This window comes from Canis aureus, chromosome 11 (assembly GCF_053574225.1).
Source record: "Canis aureus isolate CA01 chromosome 11, VMU_Caureus_v.1.0, whole genome shotgun sequence".
NCBI lineage: Eukaryota > Metazoa > Chordata > Mammalia > Carnivora > Canidae > Canis > Canis aureus.
The window spans coordinates 29,247,077-29,264,043 of NC_135621.1; the positions used below are offsets into that span (position 1 = coordinate 29,247,077).

At 58.3% G+C, this 16,967-nt stretch overlaps 2 protein-coding genes across 9 annotated transcripts in view; one reads left to right on the forward strand and one right to left on the reverse strand.

The window, feature by feature from the left end:
- TMEM184B (transmembrane protein 184B) overlaps window positions 1–2,507 on the forward strand; it is a 49,781-nt gene extending 47,274 nt beyond the window's left edge. For both annotated transcript variants that reach the window (XM_077914548.1, XM_077914549.1), the window contains one exon: window positions 27–2,507. In XM_077914548.1, the coding sequence (XP_077770674.1) occupies window positions 27–268 (242 nt within the window). In that variant the 3' untranslated portion in view covers window positions 269–2,507. The remainder of the gene's footprint in view (window positions 1–26) is intronic.
- A 1,612-nt stretch (window positions 2,508–4,119) lies between these two features.
- MAFF (MAF bZIP transcription factor F) lies at window positions 4,120–14,849 on the reverse strand. 7 transcript variants are annotated; one of them, XM_077914551.1, is made up of 4 exons: window positions 14,502–14,701; window positions 13,506–13,647; window positions 6,497–6,562; window positions 4,120–5,951 (listed from the first exon to the last, which is right to left on the reverse strand). In XM_077914551.1, exons 3-4 carry the CDS (start codon window positions 6,530–6,532, stop codon window positions 5,496–5,498), a joined length of 492 nt encoding a protein of 163 aa, XP_077770677.1. In that variant the 5' UTR covers window positions 6,533–6,562; window positions 13,506–13,647; window positions 14,502–14,701; the 3' UTR covers window positions 4,120–5,495. The 7 variants fall into 7 exon arrangements, with proteins under 7 accessions (XP_077770677.1, XP_077770679.1, XP_077770676.1 ...); XM_077914553.1 differs by lacking the exons at window positions 13,506–13,647; window positions 14,502–14,701 and adding exons at window positions 9,487–9,549; window positions 9,983–13,463; XM_077914550.1 differs by lacking the exons at window positions 13,506–13,647; window positions 14,502–14,701 and adding an exon at window positions 14,712–14,849.
- Window positions 14,850–16,967: the final 2,118 nt, after the last annotated feature.

Genomic DNA, 16,967 nt, shown 5'->3' on the forward strand with positions numbered 1-16,967 from the left:
CTCTGCCTCTGGGCTCCCCCCTGCAGGCCGCTGCGCCCCCATGAAGAGCATCTCCAGCAGCCTCAAGGAGACCATGAACCCACATGACATCGTGCAGGACGCCATCCACAACTTCTCGCCCGCCTACCAGCAGTACACGCAGCAGTCCACGCTGGAGCCCGGGCCCGCCTGGCGCGGTGGCGCCCACAGCCTCTCGCGCTCCCACAGCCTCAGTGGCGCCCGCGACAATGAGAAGACTCTCCTGCTCAGCTCTGATGACGAGTTCTAGGTGCGGCTGCTGGTGGGGAGGACGGGCGCCTGGGCCTGGAGCAGGGTGTGCCCCCCTCCAGCTCCACGCGTGGGCCAGGAGGCGGACTGGCGCAGCTTTGGCATTGCCCGTTAATTTATTGGACCAGAAACACTCACATATCGCTTCCAGAGGAACAGCCAGGGGCTGTCGGCCCCAGGGGATGGCCCAGGCTAACTCCCCGCGAGCCTTCAGGAAAATATTTATACATGGCCACCCCTGCACTGCTGGGCAGGAGATGGAGGACGCCGGGAGCCACTCCTGTGCCCCTGTGGCGGCGGCACATTGGGACCAGCTGTGGCCGTGGTGGGCCAGTGGCCGCAGCCCTCCCAGCCCCCATGCGGGTCACCCCCTCCCCCACGAGATTTACAGCCCTGCCCCCAACACCGTGCAATACTTTGACCTGGGCTCTTTCCTGCCTGCTCCCTCCCTTGTGCCCTCTGTCCACACTAGATTAGCCTCACCCTGGGCAAGACGGGGAGGAGGGGACCCAGACGTTCCCTGTGGCCCCTCCTGACCCAGGCCTGCCCAGCATGCTGCAAGGACCAGAGCGACACCAAGAGCCACGTGTCCCACATTGGAAGGGCACTCAGGTGCATCTGGGCCCCTCTTCTGTTAACAAGGCCCCTCCAAGCAGGTGTCTCTGGGCCCCTGGCTGTCCTCTCCATGGCTGCCCTTCCTGCCTGCCTCACACCCCTTCCTCCTGGCCTGCTGAGGGCAGCCAGCAGCCCACACTGCCCTATCACTTGGGGTCTTTCTTCTCGAGAGCATTTTGGGCAGAGCTCTTGCTTCCCAGCTGCTGAAAGGGTTGGCGGCTCCCAACCCTCCTTCCCAGGCTGAGCAATGAGAACCTCCACAGGGTCCTGGTCTCTCCCTAGGGTTTCTCCTTCCCATTGCAGGGGATGGGTCTGAGTCTCCACATTTCAGACCAGCTTCTGGAGGAACAGTCTTATGGGAGGGAGGACGGAAGGATGGGGCATGCAGCAGGGAGCTGAGGAGTGGGAGGGTGACCCCAGACTCCTCTCCCTGGCGCCGTATCCACACAGGGCCTGGTGTCCTGCTTCGGCTGGCCCCTCGGCCCATCTCTTCTGTGCCTTAGTCACATATGAAAGCTCCCCCTTCCTAGGCCCTCAGTCTGGCCACACATACTCCCTGGGGGCTTCGTGTCAAGCTGCTGGCACTCAGAGGATCCTGCAGTGCTGGGCCACGCACCCTTGGACAGGCCTTGGGGGTGGCCAGGATCACCTGTCCCCTCTCCTCGCTCACCTCCACACCTGTATACCTGGAGCCTCCTAGGGCCAGCCCCCAGGCAGGCTGGGCTTAGACCGGCCACTGTCTTAGGAAGAGCCTTCGAGCAACTCTTGACAGTAACGATGTTATGTTCGTAGAGGCAGAGGTTCTGTCCTTTGAAAGCCAGATGGCACCTGGGTTTGGGCTGTAACAGCCTGGAGAAGGTTGGTGAGGAGGGCCCTGCCCTGTGGCACCAGAACTGCACCGTGGAGTCTTTTCCTTTTGGTTCATTCCTGGAACGAAGAGTGCCAAGGGTCCAGTGGGGATTCCACCCCAGTAGTCTTCCCAGGCTGCCTTTGGCCTGTGTGACCAGGCCAGCTCTCTGGGTCCCAGAGGCCTGCTTGCAGGGTCCCAGAGGCCAGCTCTTGGGCCCCTTCTGGTGGGCCTGGCCAGCCAGTTCCAAGCTGCCCAGGAAGGCAGCAGCGGGGGCAGGCTGTCCGAGGAGATCCTCTGCCCCACTCCCACCCCTGCTCTTACAAATCTCTTTGATCCTCCTTCCAGGCCAAAGTGTGCCGCCAACTCCCTGCCCCCAGTCTTTGCCCGCCTGACACCTGCTGGCTAGCGAGGTTCATGGGGGGACCTGGGGGGGCTCGGTGGCAGGGAGCGAGCGGCCCTGGGGAGTCGAGGGGCCAGGAATGCGCGCCCGCCCACTCTACCCTTCCTTCCTAGGATGCATAACCTACCTTTCTTTTTTTTTTAATTTTTTCTCCCAATAGAGTAGCTCTTTGTACATAAAAAATACTTGAAAAATTAATTGTATGATGTATGAGAGGACAGAGTCCCCTAGTTTTGTATCTCGTGTATGACTGCCATGAGTTCCACCAGAAAGCCGCTCTATTTTGGTCTCTGTGACATTTTAAATGCGTGACAGAAGTGAGCAAATAAAGTGAGAAATATATATATGAGATAATATAGATTGTATTGAAATCTCCTCTGCCTGTGGGTGAGGTTTTTTCCTTCCTCTTCCAGCCTCCCGTGGGTTTGGGGGTGGGTTTGGTGCTGTGGGCAGGGGTAGCCTAGGAAACCGTCTTCCATCCAGGCTGTGACGTGGAGGGTGATGGGGGACTTCTCATTGCCAGACACTGACCCTGGGGCCCGGGTCCCCTGTGTCCCTCACCTCTGGCCGGTGGGGCCCAGCGGTCACGGGGGCCCACCCTGCAGTGCTGGTGTATGCGGTGGCTTGATGCCCTGTTGCCCCTTCTGCCAGCCAGCCAGAGGGCCCCGAGCACTGGCAGCCCCTTCCTACAGGTATCTCCCAGGGCCTCCTTACTCCCTGCAGGCTGTCTTCCTGCCTCCCTGAGCCCCCCTCCACCATGGGACCCTAGGTCCCTGCTCCTAGGGGTAAGGAGGCCTGGGCGGGGGCGGGGGGGGGGGGGGCGGGCTTGGGGTACCAGGCCAGGTGCCTGGCCACACACCCTTGGGGAGGAGGGCTGGCCTGCTGACAGGAGCGCTCAGGAATGTGGCGTGGGCGGGGGAGTGGGGGGGGGACTTCCCAGCCTGCCACCAACCTCCACTTATCCCCATCTGTGGCTTCCTGCTGCCCTTTGGCAAGCCTGAGCTCAGCATCCCAGGATCAGGGTTCAGGCGCCCGGGTCTCAACCTGAGAGGGGGGAGAAAGGCCAGTGGACCAAGCCAATCCGTGTGGTTTGGCCCTTCCCCAACTTGCAAAGCCCGGCAGCTTCCACAGGAGCTTCCATAAACGTGGCCTGCCCTCCCCCCAGCCCTGCCACCCCTCTGGACAGAAATCCTCCTGGCTGGGTACTGAGTGCTGGTGTAAGTGTTTGCACCACGTGTTAAAGCCTGCAGCCCCTCGGTCCGATGCCTGTCACACCTATGCCCTTGGAGCACCTTCACCTTCATCCTACACAAGAGCCAACTGAGGCTGCGAGAAGCTGAATAAGTCATCAAAGGTCACACAGCAGGAAAAGGCACACCTGGATTCAAAGCCCGATTTCCCTGACCCACAGACCACCGCACACTCCAAGCCTTTTCAGGGAGTCCCCGAGGGGCTGGCCGATTGGGTTGAAATTATATCGAGTGTGGAACCTAAGATGAGACACAGGGTTGCCTTTTAGGCCTGCAGGCTGTAACTGAAGAAGCCACTTTTCTCTCGGCCTCCCTGGGCCTTCTGGAACATGGGGAAAATATTTTCTCCTTGGCTGTAGAAAATCAGGCCTCGGTGGGAAAGTGCTGGAAAGATTACTCTTAAATCCGAGAATTTTCCTCTGGGCGGGACTGTTTATTCACTGAAGGGATGCCAGGGATTTAACCCTACATTTCATGGTCCTGGCTTTGTCTTCCCCTGGAAGGCTCCAGGCAACCAGATGGAGGAAGAACGGAGGTTTTAGCACCACCCCACCATCCAAACACCACCACCCCCGCCCCAGTAAGAGCTAGTGAGGGCCAATGGCACAGTTTCTTCATTTGCAAATTGGGGCTAGCCCTCCCCTCCGGCAGGGGGTCCTGCCTGGAGTTGAAAGCGGGTCTCCTCATTCAGAACCTATCCCACCCCCCAAAAAAACCACAGCCCAGGGACTTAACACTTATTCACTGTGGAAAAAGAGAACTTGACTTTATTCAGAAAGTCTACAAAATACAGAAGGCGGATAACTCGCTTACTGTAAGTCAGAAAATAAATAAAATCTGGGGGCCGGGCAAATATTTTTTTCAACATTTTTTTGGTTGTTGCCATCCGGCTTTCCCTAAATATAAGATAAAATGTGATTTATTTGCAGATATAAAATATAAAGTCCAGCACAGGGCCATACACCACTTCTCCCAGGGAGTGGGTGCTAGGTTTCTGGCTGGGGAGAATAACTTAGATTCGGTGCAATAAATAAACAGCTGTATACAGGGTGGGGGAAGAGGCCAGGGCTGGGCTTCCCAGGAGAATGGCAATCAGTGGCGGTGGCCAGCCCCCAAGCCACAGTGGACACTCCCAGGGGGAGGGGTGGGATCCTTCCTTTCTGGTGGGACCCCCACCCCTGGCTGCAAGACCTCAGGACCTATATCTTCTCATCTTCCCACCTGCCACAGTGGATGGTCACCTCCTTGGTCCCCTTTCTCTTTGGCTGGCCAGCTCCTTCCATCTCTTCCATCTGGATCACCTTCTCAGGCCCTCTACTTCTCTTCCCCTAACTCACAGAAGCGGCTCCTGGGCCAGGGAGGCCCTCCCATCATCCTTTCCAGTCCATGTCCATAATCCCCCTGGCAACCCTAGCTGGATCCTCCTGCTGGATCCCCTGGAATCTCGGGGCTGGGTCATCCGGTTGGAATCTCTCAGGGCAGGGTAAGGAGACCGGACTTTTCCAGCCCAACCACTAACCATAGAAGGCCTTGGGCACTGGCATGTCTGCTGGAGACCTGTTTCCACTTCTGTTAACTGGCTTTCACTAGGTGATTTCTGATACTTCTCCCAGCTTTGGAAGGCCAGGCACCCCCGGGCCCAAAGCAGAGATGGGAGCATTAGCTTCCTAGCCCCAGGAGACACACGTAGAGCCAAATTTGGTCCTGAATCTGGGAAGATGCGGAGGGGCTATGGCGCGATCTGAGCAAACAGTTTACAAAATGAGGGGTGGCCCTCCTCCCGGACAGCCCTTCTCTAATCCGCTCTGTATCCCATCCTCCCATCCTCCCAGTCTAAGACTGCTGGACTTCCAGCCAAAAGAAACCCCAGACTCCAACCCCACCCTACCATTCTCATCAAAGTTGTCCCACCCCAGGGCCACCTAGTAGGTCCCAGTTATAGGGGCCACAACGAGGAAGACAGCAGGTTCGGGAGGGAACAGGTGCTCAACACAGGGGCCGGTGGCTGCAGAGAAATGACACCTGGGGAACAGAGACCACGCTTAGGCACTTTGGGAAGGAAGCGGGGGTTCGGAGGGGCGTGGCTTGGAGACGGGGCGGGGCCGGGCGGGCACTAGGAGCAGGCGGCGGGGGCGGGGCCGGGCCCGGGGGCGGGGGCGGGGCCCGACCCGGGCCCGGGGGCCGACTTGACGATGGTGATGACGCTCGCGGGCGCCACGAGGGCTGCGGGCCCGCGGGCGGCCACGGAGCGCGCGAAGCCCTGCAGCGCCTCGCACTTGCCGCGCAGCGCGTCGAGCTCCAGGCGCATGGCTGCGTTCTCGCGCGCCAGCTTGTCCACCTCGCGCTCCAGCTCCGACTTCTGCTTCTGCAGCTCCTCCTTCTGGCACACGCGCTTCACGCGGCAGCTGGCCGCGTAGCCGCGGTTCTTGAGCGTGCGGCGCCGCTGCTTGAGCCGCGTCACCTCCTCGGCCGAGAGCCCGCGCAGGTGCCGGTTCAGCTCGCGCACCGACAGCCCCATCAGCGCCTCGTCCGACAGGTGCGGCGTGTTCTCGCTCAGCTCACGCTTGATCTGGGGGCAGCATGGCGGGCGCATGGGGACGACAGCTCCCCCTCCACCCCCATCACCACCACAGGCCTTTGGCGTGGTGGCTGGATTGGCTCCAAGACCCCAAACGGGGGCAAGGAATCCAGAAAGGGGAAACTGGGCCAAACCAGGATACAAACACAAAAGGAACCACCACTCCAGGGCTGGGTCCAAATTCTCACCCAGTGTCCCAGCCTGGACTCAGCCAGAGAAACCCGGCCCAGAAAGCACTTTGAAGTCCTGCAGCCCAGTGAGCACTGTTCCAATGGGGAAACCGGCCCAGAGAGGGAAGTGACCTGCCCCCTCCCCCCGGGGTGGGGACAGAGGGGGAAGGAACAGAGCCTGTGACCAGAGCCCAGGCCGCTTGGTTTCCAGCCCAGGGGCCTTCCTGGGGCTCATGAACACCTGCAGCTTGCTGAGCCACGCTTGAGGATTCCAGGAACTGAAGGGTAAGCTGGGATGCCCGTTGGCCCAGGCAGGCAGGGAGGGAGGGAGGGGGAGGACAGGGACAACAGAGGCAGCCTCCTCACCTTCAGGGCTTTGCTGGATAAGGGATCCACGGACATATTTGCAGAAGGTGCCCTCTGGGCTGAGACCTAGGAGAGAGAGGAGACAAAGGTCACTTTCTTTTTACTTAGAATAAAACCCAAATTTGCTACTGAAGCATTCAAGGCCTCTGCTGCTATGAAACTCCCAACATACCACCTTTCTCTGTCCCAGTGGTCCAGCCACAGTGGTCCCCTTGAAGGGTTCATTCCAGCCTCGGGGCCTTTGCACTTGCTGCTGTCTTTACTGTTCTCTTCCTTTTCATCTCCCCACCATGACTCTTCATCCTTTAGGGCTTTGCCCAAAGTCATCTCTTCAAAGTGGTCTAACTGTCCTGGCTAAACACCTCCTGTGTCATATCACATCATCCTGTTTGCTAACCCTCGTAACAGTCAGCCCTTCTGTAATTATTTTGTTTGGTTACCTGGTTATCTGCCTCCATCCCACCTCTCCTCCACCAAAATGCAAACTCCTGAGGGCTGAGGCCTTGCCTATTCTACTACAGCATCAGTGTGCCTAAATCAGTGCCTGGCACACAGGAGATGCTCAATAAGTATCCATCAAAGGAACAGATGCCCCCTCCCCAGCCATTCTTCCACATGGGGTGCAGAGATGCCTATTTGATTTTTTTTAGCTTTTCACTAAAGTATAGCCTATGTACAGCAAAGTATGCAAACCATATTTGGGGCAACTGGCTGGCTCAGTTGATAGAGTGTGCGACTCTAGATCTCAGGGTCATGATTGAGCCTCATGCTGGGTGTAGAGCTAGCCAATGACTTTTCAGAGTCCAACCTACACCCCATCAAAATAAAACATAACCAGTCCCCTCCAAGCCTTCCTCACCCAAATCTGTCTTGGGAAAGCTTCCCCTGCCCAGCACTAATTCCCCACTGCCCTGGGCAGACAGGGCTGCCCTGCCTAAACTGATGAGGGGCCCAGTGGCCCTCAGGGTCTCCCTACAGTCCTGAAAGTTCCATGTCCTTTCAACAAGTATTTATTGAGCATTTACTATATGCCAGACCTTGGCACTGGGGAGACATGGAGGGTGCATTCTAGAGGCCAGTGGCCATAGCTTGGGGCTGGGGAGGGGACTGTCCCCCAAGCCCCCTTTAAAGCAGCAGTCCTGTCTGTACCCAGCAGATCTGATCTTCTCCCCCATTCATTGTTAGCCTGGGTTTCCTGATCTGATAGCCCCCATGGGGAGGTGTGGTGGTGAGGAGCAAAGGGGACAGGGCGGGAAGATGCCCTGTGGCCTGAGATGCAGCATCCTCTCCATCTCATTAGCAATACCTGGTTTGATAGAGCGCAGCTGGGGCAAATGGGGTCCAAACCCTGGTTTCTTGAGCTTTCTGCGGGGCCTCACAGCCTCAGCTCAGCCTCTGACACATTCCCGCAGGCCCCAGTATCCCTGGAACTCACTGTGGGACTCCCCTCCCCAGGGCCTTTGCACTGGCTGTTCCCTGGGCCTGGCTTTCTCTTTCCCTAGATGGCTACAAAGCTTCTTTCCTCACCTTTTCAAATCTCATGTTCTCACTCAGTTTAGGATTCTAAGCCCCTGGTACACATACACACACTCTCTCTCTCCCCCCATCTCCCTTCCCTACCTCATGTTTCTCTATAGTACTTTCCACTGAACGTATTCTTAATTATCCATTGCACATACTCATTCAGTGCCAGCTCCATGGCAGCAGAGATTTGGCCTCGTCCTCTGAAGCATCCCTAGTGCCCACAGCCCGGCCCACAGCAGATGCTCAGGTAATGGTTGTTGAATTCTCAGTGTGACTCAGGCGGAGATGCAGACAGCCCCAGGCTTCTCTGGAGTCCCCCAGCGCCTCCGGGCCCCCACAGCCAGGGGGTCTGACACCCCAGAGGGAAGCAAGGAGAGGGACAGGAGGGGGACAGTGGCACTTGAAGGGATCCCGATAGAGGCAGCCACTATGGCCCCTGGGCTGGGAAGGTCTTCAGAGCCACCCAAGCTTGTGGTATCACCTTTGTGGTGTCACTGAGGCCCAGAAAATCCTAAGTCAGGACCCTGGCCTTTCACAGACGCTACGTGGAGACCCTCATACACCACCCCCACCAATCCTACCCTTCAATACAGTCCTCTTAAAAGGTCACCTTCCTCTCCCCCACACACACCCAGGGAGGGCCTAGAATGTTCCCCTGCTGGCCTCCATTCCTCCACTCAGCAGCCGGAGGGTCTTTTCACCATGTGACTCTCACCATGTCACCACCAGATGAAAACCTTCCATGGCTCCTTACTTGCCCTGGGACAGAATCCAGGCCCACCGTGCGTCACCTCAGGCTCCTTTGCTGTCACTACCCACCTCCCCACCTCCCTTTGGCACCTCTGCTGCACAGAATTTCACTTCCTCTCTCCCACACTGTATTGCCTTTGGGCAACTCCACACCCTGTGACACTTCTCCCCTGACTTTATCTGGCAGATTGCTAATTCATCCTCCTGCCCTGGGCATACAAAACTCCTCTTCCAGGAAGCCCTCCCTGAGCCAGAGAATTTCTTAGGTGCCGCCCACCTTGGCACTTCTCCCCTGTCCTGTAATGGCCTGTTTCCTTGTTGTCTCCCCCCAAGACAGGGAGCTCTGCAGCAGGAGCCAGGCCGAGGCAGTTGTGGGTGCTGAGGACACCAGCACAGGGCCGTGCAGGGAGCAGGCACTGTGGTGAGATGGGGGTGGTCTCTTGACACCATGACCCTGCTCATCAGGGTCTGAACTGAGTGCCAAGCCCAAGCCCAGATGAATACCGTCAAGGAGAAAACCCTCCGGCCCCTCTCTGGTGCTTCCTCCTTTCCATCTGCTCCCTCGCTCCTGCATGGCAATGCTAGGACACAGACACCGGGAACATGGGAAGGGAGCACAGGGGGTTCCATCCTCCAATGCTTGCCCCCGCCCCCCCCCCCCCCCCCCCCCCCCCCCCCGTGGGGTATGAGAAGCAAGGAAAGCCTGGGCTTGTGACCTTGGGCAAGGCGCTCCGCCTCTCTGGCTCTCTACTCTTCCAGCTGCAGGATCAGAACACCACCTGCCAAGCGGGGTTTGGGAGGAAACAAGTGGGGCCAACTGTAGAGGCCAGTGAGCACCTGGGGGTTCTTAGAATTGCTGAGCCTGTCCAGGAGGGGTCAGGCCTGGGGCGCTCGCTGGGACCTGGCTCTGACTCAGCATCTCCTGGCTGGCTGGGGTAACACAGGAAAGGCCCCTGGAGAGCAGCTGGCCCTGCCTCCTCACTTAGCCAAGGAGGAAGTGGAGACCACAGAGGGGCATCCTTCGCCTGAGGTCACACATCAGGGAAACGGCAGGCTGCCTCTCCCCAAATCGGGAGGAATTGTGAATGCCTATAAAGGACCCGGGGCTGCATCCGGCCCCCCTTCCCACCAGTGTCACCCTGGTCCTTTTGACAGCCCTAAGAGGTAACGCCCAAAGAGGTCAACAGGGGAGTCCAGAGTCACGCCACTCACCTGGGAAGCAGCCCAGGACGGAGGCCACACTAAGCCACATGCCTCCTCTCAGTTCCTGGAGGCCCTGTTTCCCCACCTCTGTGCAGAGGAGGCTGGACTTATCAGCTCCGATACGCCCAGGGTGTGTGTCAGGTCTGCCTGAGACATAAATATGCCACACAAATACTCAGGCCCCCGTGCCTGCTGTCAGGGAGCTGGGGCGTTAGGTGACCCACAGAGGCAGACTGGGCCACACAGAGGGGCCTGATAGGAAAGAGGTAGCAGGTTAACTGAGCCTATCGGGTGCTGGGTGCTGAGTACAGGGTGCTGTGCCCAACACAGAACCTCCGAGGCATGGCCTCACTCTCAGCCAGGTCCTTCTCCCTCTCCTGAGACCTTGGTTTCTTTGCTTGTAAAGTGGGGACGATCATAATAGTGTAAATATGTAAAACACAAGAGACTCAGACAAGGGCAGGAGTGGCAGGTGGCTGGCTTACTGCCCCATCCCTGCAGGCCCCATCTCTGCAGGCCTGCTCTCTGCAGGCATCACTAATCAATCACAGCACTGCCCTGAGCGCTGAGCACGCAGCCTTGGACTCCACACAACCCTGCACAGTCGGCCCTAGAGGCCGAAGCTGTTGGACATCCCCTATTCTACGTAAGGGCCGAAGTTCCCATCCACTCAGCTGACTGGGATTCTAAGTATTTTCGGTTCCTAGGGATGCTTTGATCCTGTTCTTCCCTCTTCTCCTCCTCCTGTTGTAGCCTCAGCCTTCAAGCAAATGCTGAATGTCAGCCAAAGCACCCCTGTTTGCTCATGGGTGGTCCAACCCCTTTGTTCTATAACTGAGGCAACCAAGCAACTGTTTTGTGGCAGTGATGGGCTGGAACCCCAGGGTCCTGACCCCCAGCTCCGGGACCTTTCTTCAGCGGCAGCCCCCTCCCCCACACATGCCCCAATTTCTTCTCTTCTTCCCTTTGAGGTCAGCAGACTTGACCTCCAAGGTCTGCAGGTTCCCTATATTCTTTGGGATGCCCGGGGAATGAGCTTGCTCTCAGGGACTGACAGCTGCCTAGGCCAGTGAGCGCCACCAGCCCTTCTGCCAGCCCCTCCCTGGCCCCTCGTCCACTCCAGAGACATCCTGCAGACGGCCCACCCACTGGCATGGGCTCCTCTCTGGCTGCTGAGCCATTCTGCTTCCTCTGTGAGGACAGAGGGAAAAAATGTGTTTTCCTGGGCCTTGGCAGCCAGCACTGGTGGAGCCTCCTCCCTGCTGGAAGGGGAGCAAAGCTGGGAGAACCCAGCGCCGCAGGGAAGCAGGGGCCTTGCATTCTAGCTCTGGGTCTGCCACCCACTCGCACCACGCGACTTCCCATCTGTCAGTCCCCTCTGGGTCTCAGTTTCCCAACATGCCAAACCTCCACTGAGCCCATAGTACCCTCCAGCACTGGTTACTTTGGAGTTCTGAGTGTCAGATTCTGGTCCAGAATGGAGCTCTGAGACCACCAACAGAGTGGAGGCTTCCCGGAGGCAGGGAAACGGCTGCCTCCCCCCAAATCGGGAGGAATTGTGAATGCCCATACAGGACTCAGGGCTGCATCCGGCCCCCCTTTCCACCAACATCACCCTGGTCCTCTTGACAGCCCTAGGAGGTAACGCCCGGATTGATCAACAGGGGAGTCCAGAGTCACGCCACTCACCTGGGAAGCAGCCCAGGACGGAGGCCACACTAAGCCACATGCCTCCTCCCAGTTCCTGGGAGCACAAACTCTGAGACTGTCAGCTTTGACCATCCCTCTGCGCCACCTGCACAGCCAGGGACCACTTCCCCCTTCGGCTGAACTATGACCACAGCCAGCTCCTCACTGGCCTCCAGCCTTGCCAGCCTCCACCACCGGCCCTGCCATCTGTCCTCTCCTAAGAGCTGTCAGAGGGAGCACTGCTGACAGCTGACACAAACCTACACACCTGCTCATGCTCCGCGCATTTCAAAACCCTGCAATGCCAGCCCCCACTCCAGCCCACGCTGTGGGTCCCCCAGGTCTCCACTGTATTGTCTCCCCACTCTCTCCCAGGAGCCTCATGCTAACAATGAAGGAACAGACAGGAAACACTACCATCCTAGTACATTTCCCACAAGGAGTGTGTGTGTGTGTGAGAGAGAGAGAGAGAGAGAGAGGATGGCACGTGGGTTCTGAAGGATCTGCTCACTTTTGAGAGATTGCTTCAAGAAATCCTATAGCCTGTTCGGACTTTCTGCTTCCCTGGGGGTTCCCAGGCCTTTTTCTCCAAGTGCTGTGGAATTTTTCCAGGACATGGATCTGGTGCTCATTCATTCATTTAATCAGCAAACTTCCAAGAGGCACCTACTCTGCCCAGACTTGTTGCTGGGTCCCAAAGGCCAAAAGAGGAATCACAACCCCTGCCTGTAGGGGCTCCATAGATGACCATCCCTCCATCTGGCAACCCAACTCACTGGTCACCTCCTCAGAGAAGCCTCCCTTGATGGTCCTGGCTAAGTTAGAGCCCCGTGACATACTTCAAATCAATGTCTTCTCCTCATACTACCCATCTCAGCTGTGGTTTTGCTTTTAGTTTGGTAGCTCTTCTTCAACTTTGTTTCCCTGCTCCCAGAGGGCAGGCTCTGGACCTGGTTTCTTCACCATCTCATCCCCAGCACCTGACCCACAGCAGATGGCAACGCAGGCCAGAAGTGTCAGGACTGAGGAAGGCTGTCCCATGCTGGGTCCCAGACCCAGGGAAGGCCCAGAGGTGATTCAATGGAAGGTCAAAACTTTCAGTGCTAGCTTTCCAGCCAACCAGCCACTTCCCCTTGTCCCCTGACCCCCTGCCCTACTGGGGGACATTTCCTGTCCAGCCCTGAAGGATGGGCCTGCCTGGTTCCTGTGCTCCTGGCTGCCACCTCCCTTACTCAAACGCTATACTCCAGGACATCCCTGGCTCCAGCCTGGGGCTGTTGGCTCCTCTTTCTCTCACACAGGTCCCCTGGAAAATAGCTGGTGTGCAGAGGCTGCCATACCTCTCCATTCTACACCCATCCTGCCACCCCAAATATTGTCTAGTTCCTGCTGCAGATGGCGACACTGATTCCCAGCTGTGGTACCAGAGCTCACCAGGGCTCAAAGGCTTGAGGTTAAAAGATCGTCTGGTTCCTCCCCCCAGCAAACTCAATTACTGCCCCCCACCAAGCTCTGAGGGTGGGAGGAGGGCAGAAGAGGACCAAGGAACCCCAACCCTGAATGTCAGTGGGCTCTTGGGGAGAGGGGCTAGGTCAGGGCCCTGCCTCTCACATCTTAACCCTTCATGGACCAAGACCACCTGTTGCCACCTGCCTGTGGACCATGCCCAGCCCAGGGTGAGGACTCTGGGTCCTAGGGCTGGCCCAGGCCTTCAACTAGCTCCTCAGGTCCAACCATCAATAGGTCTGACTAATCCCACCTGTGAACTGAAACTACCAGGAGAGCAGAAACCAGCTCCACCCCAACCTCCCGGTCTCACCCTCCCCAACCCAGCAGGTACAACCTCCAGAACCAGGACCAGCCAGAGTGGCCACCAGAGAGAGGAGGCCAGGGATTCCTTCTGACTTGCCACCTTTGCGTTGGGTTTTCTGGTCCTTCTTCCTCCTGAGAGGGAGGGGATGGACCCCCACCCCGTGCTGGAAAACCTGGGGACCAGGACAGAGGCACCAGCCTATTTTGTTGCCAGCCCGATGGATCGGGGTGCTGAGGCCAGGGCCGGCCCTCTCTCACCCCTCAGTCCAGCCGGGTGGGGCCTTTGATACTTTGCCCCACCCTGTGGCTGCAGGCGCCCGCTCTGGGCCAGGGACAAGCACGGCAGTCACATGGCCGTGTCCCTGGGAAACTCCGTAGACCGAAGGGCCCGGCTGCGGACTGGTCGGAAGGGGACAGCCCAAGGGAGAGTTCCCGTCCCCCCGTGTGACCAGGGAGCTGGCCACTTCCGTCGATCGAGTCCCTGTTCTGCGTTTATTCATGTGGGGACACTCTTTCCGAGGGGCACAGCACACGGCTGGCACGCAGGCCGCAGGGGGGTCTTCGGCCCCGGGAGCGCGTGGGCGGGCGGACACACACGCACACGCACGCCCCCCCGCCTGTCTCACTCACGCACCCGGTAAGATACGAGGGCCCCCGGCCGGGAACAGACGCACACGCCCGCGCCCGCCCCCGCCCCCGCCCTCGGAGGTAAACAAACCGCGCACGCACGGCCCGCGGGCGCGCGTCCAGGGACTGCTCTCGCCGAGTCACGTACGTGCACACGCCGCCCCCGGCCCCGCCTGGGCGGACGCCGCCGCTCGCCGGCCTGCGCTGCCCCGTCCCGTCCCGTCCCGCCGCGCCCCGCCCAGCTCGGTGCCCCCGACCTCCGGGCCCCGCTCCCCCGCCACCCGGCGTCCGGGCGAGGGCACCCCGCGGGCCCCGGGCACGATCCCGGGCACGATCCCGGGCACCCGGCCCTGCGCCCCGGCTTCCGCGCGCCCGTCCCCGCCTCGGAGCCTTCCCTCACCCGCCTCTCGGCCCGCTCCGCCTGGCCCCGCCGCCGCCGTCCGGGCTGGCTGTCCCGGCCCGGCGCCCTGGTCCTGGCTCCCTCCGGTCCCGACCGCGGGTCGCTCCGAGCCGGGCTCCCGAGAGCGCCGCGCCGAGTTTTGTTGTGGGGCGGGCGGCGCGGGGGGCGGCGCGGAGTTGTAAGGCGAGCTTCCCGGAATTACTCACTCACAGGATTCCTTTCATTCATAAAAACCCAGTCATGCGGTGACGTCACCGCCCGGCGGTCCCTCCGGCCCCCGAGCGGCCTCCCGGCCCTCGGCCCCGCCCCCAGCCGGCCCCGCCCACATAGGGCCCCCACCCCGGGCCTCCGCGCGGCCGGGCCGGGCTCCTCCACCCGCGTGAGAGCCCCGGCGCGGTGCGTTCACGTGACGCCTCGCGAGAGCCGCGTGGGCGGAGGTGTCGTTTGTCTCATTTTGCAGTCGCCAGCCCCGCGCCTCTTCTCCTTTCAACCTACACCCTCCGCCTCGATCTCATGCAGTCCCGTGGTTTTAAATGCCACCCATGATCTCCAGGGAGCGCTGAGTCCTGGACTGCCCACTCTGCACCTCCACCTGGGTGCCAGATGAGGACGGCAAACATCCAGCTCTCGACCCACCACCCTGCCCCAGCTCCCGGTACCCGCAGACTCCCCACTTTCAGTTGTTCAAGCCCATTGCTCTTTCTGCCTTCATCCCCATCGGTCAGGCTGGCTCCACCTCCAACGCGGTCCAGCGTCTGACCCTCCTTCCCACCCCCCAATCCTGGCCCCTGGGCCAGGCACCATCAATTCACCTGGAGAACAGCAGCAAGCCTCCTGACAGCTTCCCCACTTTGCCCCTAAAGGCTTTCATCACACACCCAACAAGGTTCTTAAAACAAGGATCAGACCGTTTCACACACTCACACCCTCTGGCTTAACACCCTCAATAGCTTCCATTTGCATTGAGAATATAGACTATACTCCTCCTCCTGGTCTATAGGGCCCTAAGCCATCTGGCCTCTACCCAGTTCTGCAGCCTCACCTCCTTCCATTCTCCCCTCACCCACTACCCTTCAGCCACACTGCCCTTCCTACTGTTTTTCAAGCACACCTAGCTTTTTCCTACCACAGGTCCTTTGCACTAGCTATGTCCTCTGTTCACTGCCAGGTTTTCTCATCTCTCGAGTCAGCTTAGAGGTCGTTACCTCAGAGAGGCCTTTCCTGGCTGCTCTGGCCAAAAGAGCCCCCACTTCTGAAATATGTTTTTATATTACCTTACTATCTCCATAAGGTGTTACCTTGCTTATATATTTGCTTACTATTTTTTTAAGATTTGATTTATTCATGAGAGACAGAGAGAGAGAGGCAGAGACATAGGCAAAGGGAGAAGCCAGCTCCCTGCAGGGACCGTGATGTGGGATTGGATCTCAGGACCCCAGGATCATGACCTGAGCTGAAGGTAAGAGGCTCAACCACTGAACCACCCAGGCGTCCGTCCCTATCTAATGTCTGTCTTACCCAATCAGAATGTAAGTTTCTCGTCTGCTTTGTTCACCACGGCGTGTTCTGTGCCCAGGACAGTGCTCAGCCCCAAATGAGCCCTCACTGAGTGCATGTTGAGGAAATACATGAGTGGAGGCTCAGAGAGGTCAAGTGACTTTCCAAAGTCACCCAGCTGGGAAGTACAAGAACTAGAATTTGAATCCAGACCCAAATGATTCCTGGTCCAGATGTTTGGGGCTGTGCCCAAGGTAGGGGCTTCCAGCATAAATGTGAGGGTTACATTCGGTGCCTGGAGATCCACTCAAAAGGAGCAGCTTTGAGGGCAAGACGGGTGAGTATTGCATCCTCCCTTGTTCACGCTGTTTTCATCGTCTGAAGTGTCTGTTACTCCAGCAGCCATATCTTCTGTGAAACTGATATTCTAGTACCTACTTTATTTTACTGGGTAGGGCATAGGACCCCTCAACTAGGAGGTCTTCGTGTGGAGCCGTGGTCACTGGCAAGGCACCCCCATCCCTCGATATAATAGAATTTTATTTCAGAGCCCTTGTTATACCTTCCTGCCTCTGGACCTAGGTCTACCTGGGATTGTGGTGACACCTCTCTCTTACCTCCTGAAGGCCTTGGGTTTCATCTGCAGATTGGCCCGCTAGCTTCCCAAGTGACTGAACTTGCAAATTAGTCTGACACTCAAACAACCCCCCTCCCCACAACTGATTGCCCACTTGCCCTACAGTTATACATCTCTCACAGAGCCACTTATAAGTACCTCTTGGGTTACAGAAGTTCTTGATTTTAGAAACTACACAATTGTGATTGTTGGTCTTTCTACTCGTCCCCCCTTCCCCATCATTTTCTATGAGCTTCCTAAGAGCCCAAATCATAGTAGGTGCTCAACTAGTGAATGAATCCCCAGTGACCTGCACAACACCTCTGGACACCATGCTGCCTAAATCCTTTCTC